At 45.2% G+C, this 22,565-nt stretch overlaps 1 protein-coding gene across 5 annotated transcripts in view; it reads right to left on the reverse strand.

Moving 5' to 3' along the window:
- The window catches only part of Chi (LIM domain-binding protein 2 Chi), an 85,964-nt gene that overhangs the window by 11,121 nt on the left and 52,278 nt on the right, over positions 1-22,565 (reverse strand). For 3 of the 5 annotated variants that reach the window (XM_034325650.2, XM_034325648.2, XM_034325647.2), the window contains one exon: positions 3,943-4,036. In XM_034325650.2, coding sequence (XP_034181541.2) covers positions 3,943-4,036 — 94 coding nt within the window. The remainder of the gene's footprint in view (positions 1-3,942; positions 4,037-22,565) is intronic. The other 2 variants (XM_034325652.2, XM_034325649.2) reach the window with 1 other exon arrangement.

The raw sequence follows: 22,565 nt of genomic DNA on the forward strand, positions 1-22,565 counted from the left end.
AGAAAGCATGTGGTACTTCCGGTACCGAGTGACAAAACAACGCTTGGAATCTTTACCTTCCGATCGATGCGATCGTTTTGAAACATTCATTTCGCGTTGGCTACACCAAGTCAAAAATATTAAACCGGATAACAAAGGAAACTGAAGAAGCAAGCTGAAGAAACTTTTGAAAGCTGCATGCATCCTTGTTCGTAATTTATGATTACTGAAAAATATATTTTTTTCTAAGTATCAAATGAAACAATGTATGAAGGAAAAATTGCAGCTTTGACGTCTCGTTAACGAAGAGAAAAGACTTCGGATGCATTTGATTCCGTGGAACGTGACGAAGCTCGGTGGAAAGAAACGGGCGTGCAGTTTCGGCTCGGTGAAGCGGAACGCGTGCCAGTATTTCTTTCTATGTATGTTGCAAAATCGCAGCCTAAACCTTGTCGAACCTACACCGATTTTCGCAATCCCCGCGTTCGAGCGGATTTCGCGGAAATTCGACTGGCTCTGATTTACAAGTTGGACGGGGCGCGATCGAACCACGGAAATATCAGCGTTATTTGAAACTATATCATTCCTTTTCTTTCCTCGGAAACACAGAAAAATTTTTCATTTTCCCCAGCAACAAATCAAATTCACGGAACCAAGTTTCCGCGGCGAGCAACTCGTTCTAGCGAAAGGAACGAAAATTAAAACAAAAACGACGAAATAACCGAGTCAGCGTGTTCCCTGATTTTAATTCCCCTCTCGTCGCCCCTTGTCTCTCGCTCTCTTTCGCTTTGTTACCAGCCAGTTCCTTCTTGCACCGCGCAAACCAACCCCCGGGCACCCCCTCGACACGAACGTAACCCCAACGTAGGCAAAACTACGGCAAACTTCGCAGTAACGTACACGTAGACGTTCAAGAGTCTCTCCTCGCGACCGCAATGTAAAGATCCGCCATCGAATGCTGCTGTTCTCTCAATCGTTAATAATCCTTTCATCCCCCTCTACGACCCTCGTGAAATTCGATTTCCTATCTTTTTTTATTTTCTTATTTTTCTCGACGTTGGATACCAACAAAAACCGGGAAACAAAATTTGTCGAATGAATTTGAGAACCACGAAAAACGACGCAAGGTAATTAAATGTCTTTATCGGTGTAATTTAGGGTGTATTGAAAGTGTTGGGTGGCAATTTCATTAACGCGAATTAAATTCCCCTTTTACAACGACTTACGTTCGACATCGTTGCCGGGATTCGAAGACATTGTTCATGCAAGAGGTACGATTTGTTCGAACAGATTTGACCCGCTGAACTGCGGGGGCGAACCTAAATCGTAGTTATGCACTTAAGATCGAGCCGCAATCCTTCGGAATTATTCAGAATCGCTGGAGGAGCCATGAATCGAACAAGACCACCCAGGGACAGAAACAAAGTCTCCGAATGAATTGTTGAAAAGCACTCGAGGCGCTCGAGGGCTGGTCCCGAGAGGTCCGTGTCCGCTTGACGAATGCGTCGTGTCGCGTCGCGTCGCTTCGAAGCAGAACGAGCGCGAAGCGGGCGAGCTCGGTGTTCACGCGGTTCTGACGGAAGTCGTCGAAGGAACAGCAGTGAACCGTGCACACGCACGCTGACAACCCGCAGATTCGACGATACGCCGGGCAAAAGATGATTTATGACCCGCGAACACGCCACGTCGTTTGCTCGACTCCTACGAATCGCTCGCCGAGAGTGAACAACGAAACGGATCGAAGCAGAAGGGTTGAAAAAAGAAGGAAAAAATTAAAATAGGGAAACTAAACGGTCGCTTGAGAAATTTTCAAATATTTCACTAACTCGAAGAAAAGCAAGGATGAAACTTTGTTCGAAAGAATATAAAAGGGTTAGAGAAGAGGATTAGCGGAGGCGCGGGGTCAAAAGTCGGTCGAAATTATCCGCCGAGGTTAATAAATGATACATAAACGTTTCGGCAGGCTGGACGCGCGTGCTGGCAATAATGACCGAGTTCTCGAGTGACTAATGATTTCCCTCGACCCGATGACGGTCTGATACACTACTGTCGATATTTTATTTTCACTCTGGACGGTCAAGGTCGCCTATGAAACGAGTATGGCATTTCTTACCAGATGAAATTGATTGAGATCTTAATGGGTAGTTCTATAAATAACGTCGTTTGAAATTCAATCGATAGGATAATTATTCCGAAACTGATACGTAAGGCTATGCGAAAATTATTGTATTTGTAGGTTCGAACGATCCTGACCAGGACACAATGCTCGGACGATGAAGAAAGGATCCTGCAGGAGGAATTGAAAAAGAAGGAGTGAAAAAAGCGGTTCGAGACGGAAAGAAAATAATAAGAGAAAAATAGACGGAGGAGCGGAGAGGGTGCAAGGACAAAGGATGAGGTAGATGAAACGAAAACGAGCCTACACGGATTCGTGGAGGTTTCCGACGACGGATTTTCGATGGTTGTGTGCCTTTTCTGTTTCATAGCTCGTTAGCGACTCGACGCGTGCACAGTGCACTCGTTGCACTTGGAAATGCAGGTCAGTGCATCGCTTTCCGCGTGACCTAATCGCGATGCACGATATTTAGCAAGTATTTATTAGATTCGTTTCCAAGGATTTATTCTGTGTCACCAGAGTTATCCGGATAAAAATTGCTCCATTTCGTTTTAACAAATGTGTTTCTAATTGTAATTAGAATAATTTTGACTCGACAAATTTTCGCGCAGCTTCCGAGGAAAGAAATGAAACGATGGCTCGATCTATGACAGAGGGTTAATTGCAGGGTACTTTTTTACACGAATGTTCGCCACGTGACAAATGTAAACGAGCAAGTAGGCTGATAATATCGAGATCGCGAAGACCGGTTGTCCATCTGGCCCAGCGAGATTAATGAACGCGTTGCTTAGGTATCGGAGGCTCATTAAGACACATTAACCCCGGCCTCTTTTACCCTCCTCCCTTTTTTTTCGCGTTACCTTGTCCTAATGGCACATTGATCACTGTTGCCTCCAAGAAAAAGAATATTCGCGCGGCTGTTAGCGCAACAAATGCGCCGAAATCGATTCGTCGCGCTCCGTTAATTGATTCGAGGTCGCTATAATATGATTTCTTGCGATTAAATCGATGCAACGGATAATTCAAATTCATGAATAATTTGTACGTTACTTATTCCGACACTCTAAAAAATGATAAACGTTCAAGTGCCACGTGAAAATCCTAGAAAATCCTTTTAGTTATTCTATATCCAATAAATTTACCATACCGTTATCCCGTTAAAATAAGCGAAAGATTATAATGAAAATGAATTTCAAGTACGTATCAAAAGGAATTAAGGTTTTCGGTAGATTCTGCGAAAGTCACAGGAAATCTATTAATCCCAGCTTGGCTGAAATCGACGGAACACTCGATAGTCGATAGTCCAGGGGAACGAGACGACATGTGCGCGAACGATAATCCGTTCCCGTGGATTGTATCTTATCGCTATTATCAGGAATCCCTGAAAGGAGAGCAAGTTTATCTAGCCGTTGTATATGGGCCAGATAATTTTACAATGCGCGGAATCGGGCGACTTTCGATTGCCTGCGACTTTCATAACTCCTAATAAATCCGGCGTTAAATCGATCGCGAAGGAAAACTCGAAACAGCGCAAAAATTAATTTTCTAACATTCGTAATTAAGAATCAATAGTCTTCTAATTGCCGCAAGTACACCTGTTGAAAATATCGATGCAAAGTTACGCAACGAATACTTCAGTTCTATCGACTTTATCTTTCGAGCGTATCGAAGAGAATCTAGTTTTGTAGAAAATAAATAATTTCCATTCCAAGTGTCGCGATTTCAAGGTGTCACCACACCATCGTCACCCCTTGTTTCGAAACACCATAACGATTCTTTATTTCGCGACACTTGGAAAAGAAATGGTACACAGGAAAAAATGATGGAAAATGAAATAATGTACTCACCTCGGTGCGCTGCTGTAACCTCTTGTTCAACTCGTAGAGCCTGTAGTCCGGTTGGCCAAAGTACGGAGTGTGCCTCCTGGGGACAGGCAACGATCTGTCAGATCAGACCGATCGGTCATGTTAGGTGTGCTGTGTACAGTGTGTTCTCTGGTGTGGGTCGCGTGTCGCATGCATGTAAACCGAAGGGGGTTCAACGTGCAAACGCGGACTTTCGTAAGCCGCCTCGAGCAATGCAACGAAATCGACGAAACGTGGCACAGATTCGCGAACACGAAACTTACGACTTTCACCGAGGAAACAACGATCGCTAACATACTCAATCTAGCTTGCTTCGTGGCAATTTTCCTTCGAATTCCTTTGAAATCTAACACCTTGACTTAGGATCTTCGTTTGCGATTCGATGGAACCGATCCACTGGAAATTCTAAAGTGATTTGCAACGGTATTTAATTTTTTCACCAGCAATTTATCCTTTCCGTCTTCCATTAATAGGAAGAACAAATTTTGTAGTAACAATGTCATAACGAAATGAATCCATCGGATCTATCGAAACGCGAACACGGTACACCCCTCCGTATCGTCGAACGACAGACTAATTCTTGAAAATTGGATTTGCACTGTAATGCGTGCTCGTAATACGGACAATTGATTGGTGGCATCAAAATATTAGCGTTCGACTGACCGTTGGCAGGCAGCTGACAGCCGGCTCCACCGTTCTCCGGAATTGTTATCGATTTTAATATCGACACCGGTCCATTAACGGTGTTCGAACGCGTTCGATCGCGAAACTTACACGTGCCAACCGCGATACACTTCGACGCGTGCCGTGTCGCGATTCCGACTGGTTCGATGATTATCCTGTTTTTCGTCCGGAGAATCGGCGATCCACGGTACTTAGTTCCCTTTATCGTTGTTTACGTTTATCGGGTTGAAACCTTGCAACCTTTTACCTTTAGCTATATAATCGAACAATGAAACGTAGGTTCGAACGAGATTTCACTGTTACGAACACGATAAAACGAGAATGGTGCATGTCGTTGGAAAGATCGATCGTGCCAGAAAGAACTTGGCCTTTCTAGTCTCCGGAGAATCACCGCTGTGGGACCTGACGACACGTCACTGCCGTTCCTGCGTGTGTGTACACTCAGCGGGGTGAATTTACCAGGGAAGGGTCGAGGCTCAAGGGTTGCAAGGGTAACCTACTGTCGTACATGGTTCACCAGGGACGAGCTCGACAAATTTCTCCTCCCATTCGTGTTCTGATTCATCTTGATCCTGAGCGATTCACCGAAAATCTACTGCTTTATTTCTCTCTATATCTCGTTTCTTTTCCAACCCCAAGTTTCCCTTGTTCGTTCAATTTTTTAATACCTACGAGAGAGTCGACATTTAACGAAGCGAAAACAAAGTTGATTATTAACCGGCTCGAATTACGTTAACTTTTTCATCGGTCGGTTAGCGCGTCGAAACAAAGGTTAACACACGTTCGTCTATAATTAATCGGCTTATTTTAGTTCGAAACGCGTGAATGTGGTATCGATCGAATAATACGTATGAAAAATTTTTAGGTCGCCTGTTTATTTATAAATAAACAAGCGAAGGATTAATAATAAACCAGGTATTATTGGTTACCGATCGAAGCTCGGCCTGATAATTATAATTAATCATTTTCCAAATCGAGACACATCTTTTTCTTTTTTTTTTTTTTTTTTTCAATTTCGATCACTGGCGAAACTGTCATATAGGAAAAGAGACACGAGTGCTGGTTGACAGATCGAGCGTGTGGCGTAACATAAAACAGAATGGAAACGCGCTAATTTAGCCGACAACGTAATTTCACGTGAGGCACGTACGCGGCGTGTAGCCGCGTGCAATAATCCGAAACCGGCTCGCGTGGTACTCACCAAGTATCTCTCTCTCGTTCAAGACGTGCCCGCCACGATCGAACTAATTAATTCGTCGCACGGCAGAGCGGCGGGTTCGGTTGCACGCTCCCCAGAATTTTTTCCTTCTTCTCTGCCGTTCCCCGCGAATGATCGTGACAGATCGTTCCTCCCGATACGGAACTAATCCCGGTGAATGAAAAACTTTCAGCGGCGAGCGTCGTGTGTCACATTTTCGCTGACCGATCTCGCATCGCTAAATTTTCTTTTATCCATTCTCGACTCGATCTTCCGTCGAACGCGTCCGAAGGAGAACCGCGAAACGCTTAGAAAGCACGGGGAAAGCAGAGTGTCGCCGCGGGATTTTCGATGAGGTTCGCTCACCGGGTACACGGTCGTTATCAACTCGTGGGAGTTAATAGGTTTAGTTGGCGCGGCTAATGGGTGTCCCCGGTGCGGCGGGTCGCGTCGCGTCGGCAGGAAATCAGCTGACCGGCCAGCTGGTCATGGAAGAAGGTGCAGGAACCCGCTGGTTGAGAGCCGTCGCCTGCAGGGGTCTCAGATTGGGTTAGCAAAGGGCGCAGTTCAGACTGGAGGAGGGTGGCTGGTCGAGGGTGAGTCTGGTGCGCGGAGGGAGGAACGGGGTGTTATTAGGGGTTGCTCATGGGGTGGCACTGCGATCAATGCTGGGGAGTCATGCTAACCCCCCTTTCGAAGTCTATATATAGAAGAATCGCGCGCGCACACACACGTAAAGAGCGACACGGAGGCTACACAACCGGTGCTGAGTAGCGATGGCCATTCGAATTCCTGTCTCGCGAGTTTCCGAGCGATTTGCTAGCACGCACTGCTTTCGAGTCGCTTCGAATATTATTCCGATTGATACGAGGGGAGGAGGAATCGCCAACAACGTGATTGCCGAAACGTGTTCCTTCGTCACCTAGGAGTTAATATTACTTATTTCTTTGTTCTATCATCCCCTTTACCTTTCGTCCATTCTCAAAGGAGAAGTATACGCGTTTAGATTTCTATGGAAATCATTTTACAACCATTGTTCGGGATGTTACTTGTTATCGCAGATCGACCGATAGACAATGTCCGACTCGGTTGATTAATCGCGGAATCTAGCGGAAGTTTTCAAGGTAAACTGAAAGCGATTGAAAGAGCGTTAAAGCCATCGCTAGGGACGAAAGCGTCGGTGTGAATACGTAAGCCCAGGGGATGAGCGTCGGTCTTGCGGGAGAGACCCTCGGGAAGGGGGCTAACGAAACGCGACGTACACGTGTAAGCTTCACGGCCTCAAGTGGGATTTTTCCGAGCAACTTTGCTCTAATTTTCTAATCGTTAAAATCATTGATTCCGTAAGGGGGATATATTAAAAGATTATGAATACGATTTTCGTGAGTATGATTACTATTAAATTCGTTACTTTTTACAGAGATCTACGGTTTTTATTTAAGAAAATTTCATCGATAGACTTGTTCGACAAATTTTTATTCCGCTACCTACTCGATTTTCCAGAATTGCGCTGATGGCGAGAAACGGTTTAAGGAATGTTTACGAAGGTTGTTTTAAGGAAAAGCGGAACCACCGTGACAAGCGGCAAGGAACGTCTCTATAAAAACGCAAGAGAGCTCGTTACTTTAGGATTTATCGGCTCGTTGCTTTTATGCAGCGCCTTAAACGCGCGACAGGTCGCGTTCCCGCGCGAAACTATCGCAAATTGAACGGCAATCTATCCGAGGAACCCTTTCGCTACAGAAATTGTCCAGTTTACGAGGAAGAATTTGCATCGCGCCGATACCAGAATCCTCTTCATTCGCCGGCCGTGATGGTCGCTCGTAAAAATTTACTCGAAAAGAAAAGAAAAACGTGTTACACAATCGTAGAATGGATCGTTTTATTAGTTCCGCTTCTTCCTTCGGGTACCGGCCGAAGAAACCATCTCAATTATTGACCCTACGAGTTATAAAACTGAGAAAAACACACGGCACGGCTTATCAGAGGAGGAATACGTCGTTACGTAACGTTCCTGTCCGATAAGAGCGTGCATTTATCGATCTCTGACACGAGCCGAGTAATCGTGTCGATAATTGAAACTACAGTTTCATTGAACGTGGAAAAGAAAAGGAAAGGCGTGCCGATACTTTCGTCGATAATTGACTTTCTCGATCTTTCAATGACCGAGATGCTTATCTACACTATTTTCGACCAGTCGAGATGAGGAACTTTTAAAATTCGACTACTCGAAAAGTCGATCCAGTTTTAGCGAGAAATTATATTCAGCAGGTAAACGAAGCTCTTCCGTTATCGTTCATAGAGTTGTTAATCGATTTATCTACTTCGGAAGAATCTCAATTGAAGTTGAACGATCGAAACCCTCGAGAACCTGTTGCTGAGGGAAAAATCATTTCTATTATTTTTAATCGCAATTAAAATAAAGCAATCGCGAACTGTTCCATTAGATTACACGCAGAAAGTAAAGAGCAAGTCAGCTTTCCAACAGCAAGTCCCTTATACTTTCGTCGCTGGCGCAGCAGTAATCGCACCGTCGCTCTCGCGATTTATGTTCACCAGCAACGATACTTTATCCTCGATTCATCCTTCTATCATAGTTTTTTTTTTTCTCTTTTTTTCATCGTCTGTTAATTAAACGCGAGTCGACTCTCTGCGTTTTCTATATTTCAGAAAGAAATTCTAAGGATCGAATTAATGAAAAATCGATTAGACTATTGATAAATCTTCCTCGAGATCGCTGGTGTACACCGAGTCGTGGAATTCGTCCGAAGTTTGCTCGTGGGAACAGAAAGCGATCCGACTTGTTAAGCGAACCGGAGAAAACCACGTTGGTCGTACGATGTGTGCCAGCCATAAAAGAGCAATAATCAGCGTGCCACGCCGGTTCGCGTTCAACTCGGCCAGTGGCCATTGCTGGAAAAGTGAACGGTGGTGCGCCTCTCCGTGACGAAATGCCGAGCAAAACGTACCTCCAATCGTGGCTTCTCTTCTCGCGATTATACTCGATTTAATTCACGTACCTTCTCTCGGCGTTCCTTAAACCAAGGAATTTTCAAACGATCCCCATCGGACCGGGAAAAGTTTACCGCTCTAGTACCGGTAGCCAGAGTTGATCAACGTTTAACCCTTTCGTTACGCGTTCAGACTGGCCAAAAAGCGGTGTGTACGGTAGAACGAGTTTGAGGGTTTGCACTTTACCACGAATCGAGTTTACGTCTATTTGCTGCTTCACGCAATTTATCGCCCCTGCACGACAGTTACTTAACCCTTTACCCTCTATACTGCACGATAAAACACATCGTTGGCAACAATTTCCGCGCTTTGCCGTAAGGTGGAAAAATTCGAAGAGGAATCAAACTATTTAATGAAATTCATTCATTTCGCTTGCGCGCTCCTTAAATTGCATTTCTCTCGAATATCCTAAGTAATTAAAATTATGTTCAATGTTTTGACCAACTCTTGGTAACGACAGAATCTTAATTGAAAGGCAACACGAGGAATCAATGAGGGCGGAGTGTTCGAATTTTCAGTGTTAAAAATAAAACTCACCGTCAGGTGTTTCGTTCTCGTGAAAATGTCACGTTGTCAGAATTTTTCCGATCAGAAGTCAATGAAATAACGTACACTGGGAGGACATTTTTCCATGCCGGTCGTGGTTAAACAAAGAGACGATATTTTCTGGAAAAGCTAAGAGAATGGGAAAAGATCGATATAGGCCGCGACTTGGTGCAGCCTCCTCTCTTCCTGGATCCATCCATTTATTTGTTCGCGCTAAACGCGAGATCATTTCACCGCGGAGCGTGTTGGTTGCGTCGAGAGGAGGCTAGCATGTGGCGTTTCACCGTTCTCTATGACGAAATCGCAGGCCAAGCCAGGCCAGGCCAGGCGAAACGGCCGTCTAGAATAGAAAGAAAAGAGATTCTCATTTCGCCATCGATACGGAACGAACCGCGAAACACGCATTCGCGGTTGGTCCCCGCTTTTGTATCAGAAACGCTCCGTTTCCCTGCTTTCGCTCCTCTGTAAATTCGAAAATCTCCCGTTTTCACTAAAATACAAAGGGCGTTTCATTCCTCATTTTTTCTCTTTATCTCCTTCTCTGTTTTAATGCCGATTTATTATTAGTCGTTTCGTCAGTGTGACGCAAGGACGACGTTTGCCAGGCGAACACCGAGGCTTCGTCGAAACTCTCCAGCTTATTTATCACTGTTCGTTGCGATTCGACGATGACTGTCTTATCGTGAATTTAACGCACGTTTATTGTCACAGGGGTCATCGGTAGCCGACATCTCGCGGTGTAATCAAATGTAACCTTTGCTATTTTGTTAATGATAAAGGGTAGAAAATTGAAATAAATTAATCAACGAATCTTTGTTGTTGTTTTTCTCAAAAGATTCAACGAAATATTAACAAATATTGCGTCTTTACGCGTCGCGAGCAATAAAAGAAAAAATGTAAAATTCAGCGAGGTTCACGGTGTGGTCGCTAGTTCGTTCCGCCTGGCCTCTGACCCTAATGATTACGGGTATCAATTAGCGGTGCATGCCTCCTGGTAATGAGAGAGTCCAAAAGGCACACAAGCATAGCTGATAATTAACAACGTACGATAACGAAACGATCGACGGAACGAAAGTTCGGTAGGAAAGCGCGTACTCTTGCCGCGTAACTTCAGACCGAAGGAAAACAGAAGATTGTAACAACGAAACGTTACAAAACGATGACACATCTGTTCCAGTTAAATTGCCGTGGGATTATTGGACTCGAAGATGTTACACGAACTTGAGGAACCGGTTTCGAAGAGTTCTAAAGACTAAAAAAGAAAAAGAAGAAGAAAACTCGCGGGTCCAGCGTCGATCATTTACCCTCCTTCTTTCTTTTTCTTTTTCTTTTTTTTTTTTCGTGTGTCATCCACTCGACGTTTCCTTACAGTTTCCTCTTTTTCCTCTCGCGTCCACGTGAAATTCTAACAAACGCGACAGCTACAACAATTTATTCATCGGTTAAGAAGTAAAAGAAAGTTTAACGGTGATGTTTGACCCGTCGAATTCCAAAGAGGACATCAGCCATCTGTTGAGCGAGAAAGATGAGTGATCTCTTGTCACTCGAGAGATCTTTTGTAATTGGAATCACGCCAGGCTTTAATAGTTACACTCGTTCGAACAACGTTACATAAAATGCCATTTGTTGTTGCTTCGGGTTGGCAATTTCTTTTAACGATCGTGTTAATAACCGGCTATCCCGTGTCGACAACCCTTGCCCGGCTCTATCGTTTTTCACCATTTCAAAATACAAATTTCAATTAAGTTTCTTAAAAATATAGCACAATTTATTAATGCGATCTCGATGGTTTTGAACGAAGGATGAAAGGGTGCCGTTTATGGCGTCACGTTAGGAGTATTTATACGGAAGTGACGGCACGATAAATCCGTAGTGTCACGGTCCATCGTTGTCCACGGGGTTGGAACGCTTATACCGGTTTACGAGCCGCGTCTGAAAGCTCCGCGACCCACCTCCTCCAACGGGTTTATTCGACGTACCTCGCTGATTTAGGGGAGAATCGATCGATCGAAAATTATCCCCGATCCCTGTTTTCTCTCCCTCTAAACACCCGCGAAATCTGTCCACCGTTGAAAGGAACTTCGCACGACAAGAAATGGGACGGTGATAAATATTTCTGAGGGAATTGCTGAAAGATGTCGAAATGCGTTCTATTATTATTTAATCACTCGAGTGTAGAAATACATTCAAAATATCATTCTATAACTTTGTTTCACAGCGGAGACTCGTTTCTATTATCGCGCTCTTATCGATCACCTACCTAGCAATGAATCACCGATAAAGGTGTAAATCACCGAGGCGTGAATCAATCCGGAAAAATGTGCTCGATAATCAAGGAAACAAAGAAACTGTACAACGAAATCCCATGAGTTTTCCACGAGACTAAGACGTCGAAGAGGTAAGCCGAGCCGTGTTGCTGGTAAGCCGCGTGTGGGAGGCCGCTAATTTATTGTGCATTAACGTCACTTGTCTCTGACCACGCACCAGACGGCTCGTGGCTGTCCAGCGTGTATCGTCGCTGAACTTTCGGTCGCGGAACTAACAACCGTTTTAATTAGATAACGAGTGTAAAGAAATATCGATAAGATTTCTCAACGAGAAAATCATAGACGGATGGATGTCGAAGGGAGGCGAAAGATTTGCGGGCAAGGAATGCGGTACATCCGCGGGAGAGGAAGCGGATCGGATTGACAGGTTCGTGACTTTCGAAGAGATGAGGCGAGAAACAGCAAGCGAGTAGAGCGGGGTCCAAGCATGCAACACGCGACGAGAAATCCTCGGCTTCCTCGCTCGCTCGTCCTTAATTGGGTTCGTGCCACCGCGTTAATAAATGCGGCCAGGCAAGTGCATTCTGCGCATTGCCAAGTCCGGCCACGCGTACCCCAGGCCCTTATAAAGGCTCAATCAGCCTGATCCCGATTGAGTCGTTAATTGCCTTAAAGAGGGCAAGGCCTTGTCTACGTTGCTAAAATGCAAAGCTGCTCTGACCATGCTCTGCCGCGTCGGTCGATCTCGCGGATTTCATTCAAGACGAATCGAAGTTGATACGCGTACTTTTTGGTACCTCGAATTCTAATTGATTCTAACCTAACGGGAAGGCAAAAGGCATTAAGCAAACTTTCATATCCTGGCACGACCCATCGTATACCTGGTGCCAGGTATTTTCCTCGTGATACAAGGAATGTCGTCGTTTGCAAAAAAGAAAGAAGGGAAGTAACGGACGCAACGCCAAAGGCATCTAGCCTTGCCTGGTGCATTACGAGGAAGGATGCATTTCCTTCCACCTTCGCCATTCCATTTTTACACGACCCGGCCGAGATATATCTCCAATGACCCACCTACCTACCTACCCTAATGCAACCGTTCGCCGTTTAATAACCCGCTCGTAAAGGCACCGAAATGAATCATTCCGGCTCGTATCTTCTTTTACGCGTCTAATCCAGCCGCACGGACGGATTTACGGAAGAGATCGAAGGAGAAATCATTAGCCGAGTGGTAGGCTTTTAAGGAAGAGGACGTTCGTCAACGGGGAATAAAGATTTCGTAGAAGCTTTCTGGATCCTTAAGCACCGCGATAAACGAGGCACCGATCGAGCTTCGCGGTTTATAATCTATCAAGGGGGGGAAGCCGGAGAAGTAAGTAGAAGCAAATAGAGAAGCCAGAAATGTCCCGTTTGATTCTCGCCGAAGAATCCGTGTTTCTAAGTTGAAAGAAGAATAAATTATTTTTTTGTACATTTAAAACATTTAACCCTTTCCACTGAACGAAAATTATTTCTCGTAAACTGTTCTTGTTTTTTTAAAAAAAAGTATTTTCCTTTTACCTTCATCAAGGATTAATTTGAAGATGAGAGATCCAGGACACGGCGCATCGAGCACTTGACTCTCTGTCGCGTGAAGTAGGATGATTCCAGGACGAAGGACGTCGTTAGGTGGCACGCCGACAATGCAACGCTGAAGGCAGCAGGCATCGTTTCATGCATTATGAGAAAGGAAGCACTTCCCTCTACCAGCATCCCTCTATTCTCGGGCCAACGTGGCCCCCAGGCGCTTCCATAACTTCCTTCTTACCCCTTACTCTCTCTGCTACCCCGTAGATTTCCTCGTTGCCCGTCTAGTTTCCCTCTTTTCCCGTCTTTCTTTCCTCTCGGATCCCTTGATACGTTATACCGATCGCAAACTTTATTTTTTCATAAACCAACGGGACGAGTTTCGGCCGTTCTTTGATCACTTTTAAATGAAATTATATTTTCCGAATCAAAATATCAGCACCCAGGTGAAATAAAAATATTTTAGAATCGTATGTACTGAAAAGTTTCGAACGTTAGTTGCAGAGGACAAACGTTTCTTCCTGTTGCTGTTACCCCTTCTAGCTAAACACCCTGTCCCTCCCCTTTCAACCCTCTTTTTGGCACGGTGCGCTCGTTTTTACCGCACAGCCTCGGAAGTTTGCTCTCTCCCCTCGGTTTCGTTCAATGAAACTGGTGGATGGTTTTTTGGGGTGCTGGAACCCCGGCGTTCGATTTCAACCAACATTTCACGGTACTCTTCTAACGTAGGGTGTAAAAAAATACAACACGGTATTAAACGATTTGTTATTACACAAGGCTCGTCTTATTACACGTGTTAAGAAACCACGTTACAATGTCAACACGAGGAAAGATGTATTTATATATGATTCTAACCTTTATTGGCCTAACGTCGTAACAGATTCCTGACACTCTGAAATACCTTTCGGAAGACACGACGGCTTGCGCGGGCTCTAAATAAACCCCGAACGCTATAAAACACAACGTCCAAGTCGACGTAGAACCAAAGAGTGAACATTCATTCGGGCCGTGCCAAGTTTTCCTCTTGCCAGAAAGAAACAATATCGAAGTCAAAGTCTCGCTGCCCGATTTCCTAGCTGGATCAAGAAAAACTATAAATTTATTAATTATTATAATAAACGAATCCTAACATTTTGACAATTGTTTTAGTGTATTCATAATTCGACGTGTAATATTTTTCAACCCTATCCTTTGCCTAATTTTTAAATCGCAATTAGAAGATCATTAATTTCATAGTGCTCGAGGCTCTGAAATATAATATAATTAAGATTTTAAAATTTAAATGGGTAAATGGTTTGAAGAAAGTGAAATGTACATTCAAGGTACAATACGTGAATTCGTGGATCGCAAACGCGTTCGTGCATTGCGTAAGCAGAAGGAGAACACCGCGTTTGTTTGCACGCACGTGCGAGGACGGAATTAGCCAAGACCCGGTTGTCCCTCGGCGAACGGACGAGAAGACTGGCCGGTCCGTTGTACTCCTGACCGAGGAGACTTCCTGACTGATCCACGCACCCGTTCTATCCTTCGTCCTGTGCCGCCTTACTGACGCGACCCGAACACATCGACGGAGTCTCTTCTGTAAACATGGCGCGACGCCTTGGCAGGCCAATTTTAGAATGTGTGCGCGTATACACAGGCACGCCGCCACCGAGACGTCTCCATTAATCGGGCGTCCAGAAATTTTCGTCGATACAGCCTTCTCTTGATCGAGAGAAATTTGACAGGATGATAAAAAACGACGTTTAAAAATAGCGTAGAAATATTTGGGGTTGATTCAAACCGAGCGACAGAGGGATATATTTTTAAACCGACAGTTTCTCGATCCCACGTATCGTGTGGAATAATTAAGACACATTTCGCAATTAATTCGAGCGCGATCCGGTAACGATAAGGTGAACCGGAGTCGAGTCTCGAGGAACAGCAGCAAGTGGAACATGAGACGCGGATGAAGGAGCGTCACGACGGATGCGGTGAGAGGCACGTGCCTTCCTTGAACACGTGTAGCAAGTGCACTGCTTTCGTCGATACTTTTGCCACTCCTCCACCCTCGTCCCGGACAATTGTCCGAGTCTGAACGAGCTTTCAACCCTTCCCTTCCGACAGCATTTGCACACAGCTACTTTTAATACTCGAGATGAGATCTTAGAGAATCGTCTAAATTCGTCGATTTGAATGAATCGAGAAAAATTCACATCGATCGAATCGATTGCACAGCGCGTCGAATTTAAATCCAACCCGTTGCTCGTGGAACGTGGGATCGTTTGAGATGCGAGCTGTACATTATCCGCGGCTGAGCGTGCCGTAGCGAGTCATGACAAGCGTGAAGAAGCGCGATCCGTTAAGGTGAGACGAGGTGTCGTTTGAACCGACACGAACCGCTGTTACAATATCGCGTGGCACGTGCCCTGTCCCCGGCCATCGGCTCCACCTTTTCCCTCTTCCGATCGTTGTTCGAGCAGATTTTAAATCGCCTGTCCGAGTGACAGTTTGACGCGTGCAAAACACTCCGAGCTGAATGTTTAAACTCGAAAAAAAAAAGCAGACGGACGGATGGTTTGCAAGTGAAATGAACCCTTTCGCTCCGAACCGCGTGTAAAAATATCATAAGTACGGAGAAAGGGTTAAAATATCCCTTTCGAATTACGAACGGGATACAAAGAGGACTAAGAAGTTTGTTTCGAAGAGGAATTTGCTGGCTGTGTTCTCGAGACTCGTCAGGGTCTGAGAAATCCGTCCGGACTAATTCTGATACGGCAAAGGGCAGTGGCCTTCGATTAATTTATTTCCGCCACGCGGGTGAGACGGCTCTTCGTTGCGGAGAAAAGGGAAGGAAAGTTATGATTTAGCGGGGAATAATCGGTCGGCTGGTCGAGCGGATCTAAAAATAATCCGCGCGCGGTTTGATCTATTCGGGCTGGCGCAAGACCGATGCCAAGATAGGCTCGTCCTATGCTTCTTCACGGTTCCCGAGTTGACTGTGATGAATGTCTTGAAATTTCGCGACCACCTTCCTCCCGACCGTTCCGTCTTTCCATGAGCGTCCGCGAACTCGTATCGTCAGCGTTAAACGTTATACTGTCATTTGTAAAATAATAAAAATAAAATGCAATCGTTGAGAAACTTTTATATGTTGAATTATTTTTCTGTGTAAAACAACCTATTTCTCATCAGACGCGTGCTAGCTGTTAAACCTATGACCGAGATTTTACGCGACGGCAATATTTCAAATCGAGTGGGCTGCTTGTGACAAGCCATTGAAAGGATCGGATATCTCCAGACAACCACTGCGAGAAATCTTATTAAGCTACTGATTCTAGCGCGATAAATTATGACGAAGTTATTATGACGATTATACACGGTAAGCAGTCGGAACAGGTGTGAATGAAAATTATAGAGAAGTATCTTTCGAAGATCGGTATTCGAGATACTTTTAAAGAATGAAAATCTAACTGGATACGCCTGAAATTTGTAGACGATGGAACAAGAAAATCTACTCGACTGGTTACTAGACGATAAACCTAACGTGGAAAGTAAAGTCACGTACGATCTCCAAAAATAGTTCCACCCCAGGAAGTCGATGTTCGAGCTACGCATACGGTCTCCAAAAGTAGATTCCAGATGATTCGACTAATCGTCCTTCGCTTTAAACAATTTTACGAAATTCCACGAGGAATATCCTTTAAAAAGAAAATGATCTGACGAAGGAGTCCCTTTAATTTCATGTTTCTAGTAGGTTATTAACAAAGCACAAAGTGTCGTGAGGACCAAAGAACGTTCAACCACCTGCGTCCCCCTTGTTTCCCTGTTTCTCTCGATGCGCAAAGCCAGTGTAAACGCGGTTTGCAAAATGTCGCGCAACACTATGGACACGTCAGTGAATTATTCCTGGGATCCACGGTTTGTAGTGTCACCAGTTCGACGATACACCCACACAGACCGAGCGATAGTGAATTTACGCATGAAACGAGGCCGACTCTCCGTGGAAGGCAGAGAATCCGCGAGACGCATAAATTGAGCCCTCCCTCTCTAATTTCCCTCATGAATATTCCCTCGTTATATCAATTAAAATCGCAGCGACGCCTGAATATTTATCGTGGCCACATAAATTTATTAGAGACCGCGTAACGAAGCATGGGAACCACCGATCGACCGCCGCGAACTTCGTCTTCTTTCGTTTGACCTGGCCAGAAGGAAAATACATTTTTTCTTTTTCTCTCCACGGTTTTCAACGCTTCTAAGCTCGTTTAACCGTTTCAAAATGGGTGTCGGAGGCGAAGAATCGGGAGAAGAAGAAGAAAAAAAAAACGAGGAGATTACGCTAGAAAAGAGTCATGTCCATTGGCGAAGAGCGCGACTCGTTAGAAGCCTCCTCCCCCACCAGAAGCGACGAAGCAACACCTAGCTGAACCTCGACTAATTACGCAACTGCTCACCTGCACTACCTGTCACGACGACTGATTCTCCCTCTCTTCTTTCCATTTTTTCGCTCTTTTCCGCGCCGAAGCAGAGTTTAGTTACGACCGACACACGCGCCTTATCTCTGCGCCGAAACTAAGCAGCGTGATATTTAATAATAGAACGTTCCACTGACAGGGATAGCCTGCCAATCTCTTTAACCCGTTCCTTCTTATCTCATACTCCGCGAAATCACTGAGTACACACACGTTCCTTGAAATTTTTCAATGACGATTTTAAACAGCCGTGTGCAACACGCGTTGCAACGAGAAAGGAATTATGCCGATCAAAGGCACGTTCGATTATCACACCCTTAATAACTATTATTAAGCGTCTCGCTACACGTGTTCATTTTCAACGTGCCACTTAACGCGTTATCTTTATTCCTAAATTTCGTGTGGAAAATTCAAGTAAATCAGAAAATTTCAGTATTGTGTAACGTGAGATTAGATAATTAAGTATAACAAGTTTGATTCTGTTTTCCTATCGAGGACAGGGTAGAAGGGTTAACGCGAATTTCTTGAAGAAGATTTGCAAGAAGCGTGAAAAAGCATCGTTCGAGCCCTGCGATGTTATTATCGCAGTGTTGTTGTCATTGAAGTCTTTGTCATCGTTATCATTGCGCAACGAAGACCACCGAGGACGTAGTTAGCTCATAACCGCGCCAGTCAGACATTCAGGAACGTCCAATCGAATGGCTAGATTTTCATCTGACTGACAATTATGAAAGAAAAAAACGAAAGAAAAAAAATCAGAAGAAACCTGTGATCATCCTTCGTTTTGAGCGATTTGAACCCTTTGACTCTCGCATGATTCGACTGGAAATTATCTATGCAGTCACTCGCGTGAAAGCATACGTGTACGACTTTCCTATCGGTGCGTCGAGTCTTCGGTTATGTTGATTTCCTCAAGGAAAATTACTCGAATGAAGTAATTTTATTTCAGCGCGGTTACAAGTACGTATTAATTTTCGAGATACCGTCGAAACTGATAAAGTAGGCAAATAGTGACATTGAATTGTCAAGAAATGAAGCGCTTCGATATTCAACCGTTACATCAGAGCTACGCTGTTAATTGATAACGTCGTGAGTAATAAAGAGAGTCATTGTTTGACTGGTTGGCGATCGGGAAAAATAATCTGTCGTTCCACTTACGTTTGAAAATAACGAGAGGCAAACTCGTGCATAATCGCAACGACTATATACGTTGAGAATGCGTTAAGAATCGACGGACGAACCAGGAAACATTAAATTATTTCATTTCAAACAGTCGGAATAAAAATTCGTAAAGAATTCCATTCGAGGAAATACCGAGATAATCGAGCGGTGATTCGAGAGGAGGTTCGTTATCGGTTCGATAAGGCATCGTCGATTCGCGAGAACGATGATCGCGTGGAAGCGGTCGCCGTTTCGTTTCGGGACTCGGTAGAAGTTTAAATCGGGAATGGCGGGCCAGGAGGCCGTCATGCGGGAGGCGCGATGGTATTTTTATCGGGCTAAATATAGGTAAACCTCCTATACGGAACGCCATAGCAGCGTGGAGGAACCGCAGAGGGTCGGCCCGTAACTACTCGTTAACCACGTACCCCGGGGTGTCCCGTGACCGCAAAAGAGCTTCCGCGAAAGAAAAAGAAGAAAAGAAAATAAACACTGAGGGAAAAAAGAAGGAAAAAGAGCCCGACCGCCCTGGGGCTTGATTAATTTTTAATCGAGGGACACGCGCGCTTGGTGTCGTGAATCGCGACCGAGCTCTTTCACGCCTAAGCGTTCACTGCATTTCCCTCAACCAACCACCGTCCTCTTTCCAATTTACTCGTTTATCAATTGCAGTATTCGTTATTGGTTTAAGGAGCTCGACATTTCTTCGTTTGTATAATTAATTTGCGTTTTAATCGCTCAAGTAGTACGAGCGTTATATAGGTCCGACGAAAGGTAATTGTAAATCTAAAACTGTGTCGGAGAATGATTACTCGTTTATGAATTAGCTGAACCCTCGCTGCGAAAGGGGTAGTAAAAAATGAAGAGGTCACGGCGCGAAGGGGATGATTCGCGTGTCATTTACAGCACATTATCCAGCCCCGTAGGTGACCGCCGATTCTCGTTCTTGTCGTTCACGCGTCCACAGGCCGCGGTGGGGATTTTTGGAAACGGGATAGAGGCGACCGTAAACGGGCCACAGTGTGTAATCGTGCCGTCATAGGGTGGTGTCCCGCGACCGCAGAAGAGCCTGCACAAAGGGTGGACATGTAATTCGAGCCCCGATCCGAAGCGTCGCGTGGCCATCGAAACTGCAATTTTTTTTCTCCTATTTTCCCTCCCTCGCTCTCTTTGTTTTTTGTTTTTTTTTTTTTTTCTGCCTCCACCCTGCATCTCGTTCGTTCACGCGGACGTTTTATTTTTCAGCTGGTTCGCGGCGATATTGACACGAGTGTCGACGATAAAAACTGATCGACACCGCGCGTCCACTTCTACCAGTTCGATGATTGATGGCCAACCCGGTCGCGTGCTTCTTTCCGTCTCGTTCTACTGATTCTATGACTTATAGAAATCATCGATGAAAATCTTTGAGAAGTTCTAACCCTAAATAAATTTAACCCTCGACCTTCGAAAAATGTAATTTCATATCGCAACCGGCAGCCTGTTCGTAGGTTGTCCGCGTTCCCGTAAAATCGTGCAAACCGATTTTCAGGTGGAAACTACGATATCGGTTGAAAGTTCAGGTTGCTCGGTGAACTGGAGGTGGTTCGTTCTACCGGATAGCAGACTCCTTTAGCGGTTTAATCCACGCTCGCGAAACTACGCGCAACTTTTGTCGAACTTCTCTGCTCGAGGCGAGTGTCTCGAATTAAGGGCGCAGACGTCGTAACGTGAAACTTTCACCGAGCCACGCGACAGCCTGACGTTCCTCTCTTCGATATCTCGAAGAAAAATCGCTCCTGATTTTTCCGGTCGAGAAAAATAAGAAGAGTGCAACAGGTTCGGGGTGATCTTTTCCGCGATCGACAGGGAGTATCGCGATTTTTCAAGGGTCCCGTGGAAACGGAGAAAGAGGTAGGAGACGATCGTTGATGCAGGAAAGTATCTCGACTTTCGATCGCGTCGACCACGGGCGAGGGACTTTCAAAAGTAAAAGTTACTCGTTTCTGCTTCAATTTCTACTCTCCAATAATGAACACCTCGTTGCTCCGACGTTCTTCCGTTTCTTTGCAAATTTTTGTGTATCTTCGCGGTCCGTTCGCAGGACCAAATAGGGAACTGGGTTAGTCGAGTGGTTCCAAAGTGTTTCGAGTCCCGTTCACGATTTCGTAGGTCGAATATGAAATACAATAAAATTCGATATAGGGGCTGGTGGGCGTAGATAATGGACGGGCACGGCGATTCGCTCCACTTTTCGTCGCTCGAGAATCGAGCATCCTCGCGGTTGGCCGCGATTCCTGGAGAAATCGAGAGAGCAACTCTTCTCGACTGACTCGAACGTTTGTTTCTAACGAAGACACTTCGATCAAATTGCACAGGAATTTAAAAAAAAATCATTTAACGCTAAGTTAATGATATCGCATTCGTGTTCCTGTTTCTAGCAACACGTTTCACACACGATTGGAACATTTTCCCGAGCAACAGAACCCAGTTACAACTCGAAGAAACACGGGACGAATCGCGCAAGAGTATCCTAGCACGAGCCAGTGTTTCGTCTCTTTCTCGAAGGAGCGGTGTAAAAACGCGGCCTTGCTCGGCACGCGGTACATGCGAACTCGCCCATCCAAGCTGATTCATTCCAAGGCGCTAGAAACAACTCGAGCACGGCGCACCGAGAATGACTGGGACGGGAACGCGGAAAAAACGCGAATCAGAAACACAAAGTAGAGCAGAAGGATACTCGCGACGCTGAACCATGGATTACGAGCGGGGGAACGCGACGTGAATGAACAAAAAACGATTCCAGGAGATTACGAAGGGAGGGAAAAAAGGGGATTACGGTGGACCAGCAACCGATAAGTCGAGAGAAAAACCCGTAGGAACGGAGGCTACCGAGAAAGATGGGAAATGGGAGAAAGAAAGAAGAAAGGTGGACGCGTATCGGTTCGGAATTCTTCAAGGTCCGTGCATCGTGTCTCCACGTGGGTTTCGTGGAACGACGAGCGCATAGGAAAAGCCGTCGCTACTGTTGCTGTTGTGCAGGACGACGAACTCGAGCATGGTTCTGGCGATGGAAAGAACGTCGTTGCTACCGCCTCGTCCTTCGTCGACGAGTCGCGCGACTGCGCCGTTATAAATGCGGCTTGCGGTCGGAAATACGTGGGAACCTGCGGGAGAGGAGGCTCTTTTCCTTCCAATGTATTGGCGTGTTCGTGGGTTTCCTAGTGTGGGACCGAACGGAGCTGCCTGTTCCAACCTACTTTTCCAAGTTCCTTTATTCCTTTGCTATCAGTAAGGTTTGTAACCGTTAAGCGTACCAAGAATCGGTATGGCACTGTTGAAATATTTTCCAAATTAAAAGGGAACGATGTTTAATTATTTTTATAATAAATCTAGGTAGAGGTGTGCTATTAGATATTAATCTTTGGAAAAGCTAATTGGAACCGATCGGAAGGAAAGTTTGTTGTACACGAGTGAAATTGACTTATAGCTTTCGCTAGTGTCAGCCGTGAGACGGTGTTGTGTGCGCAACGTCCCGTGGGAATCCATACCCGACCGCACCAAGTGCGATACAAAGGCGATCCTCCCGCCTGCCCTATGAATCCCTTCCGTGTTTTTCCACCCCAGACCACGTTGTTCCTGATTCGAAGAGGAATCGGAGAGAAATCCTGGCCCGGTATTCGACATATGGCGTCGCCGACAGAAGTGTTGCTCGATTTAGAAACTCTCGCTCCGTCCTTA

The sequence above is a fragment of the Osmia lignaria genome, chromosome 5, assembly GCF_051020975.1.
Source record: "Osmia lignaria lignaria isolate PbOS001 chromosome 5, iyOsmLign1, whole genome shotgun sequence".
NCBI classification, from domain to species: domain Eukaryota; kingdom Metazoa; phylum Arthropoda; class Insecta; order Hymenoptera; family Megachilidae; genus Osmia; species Osmia lignaria.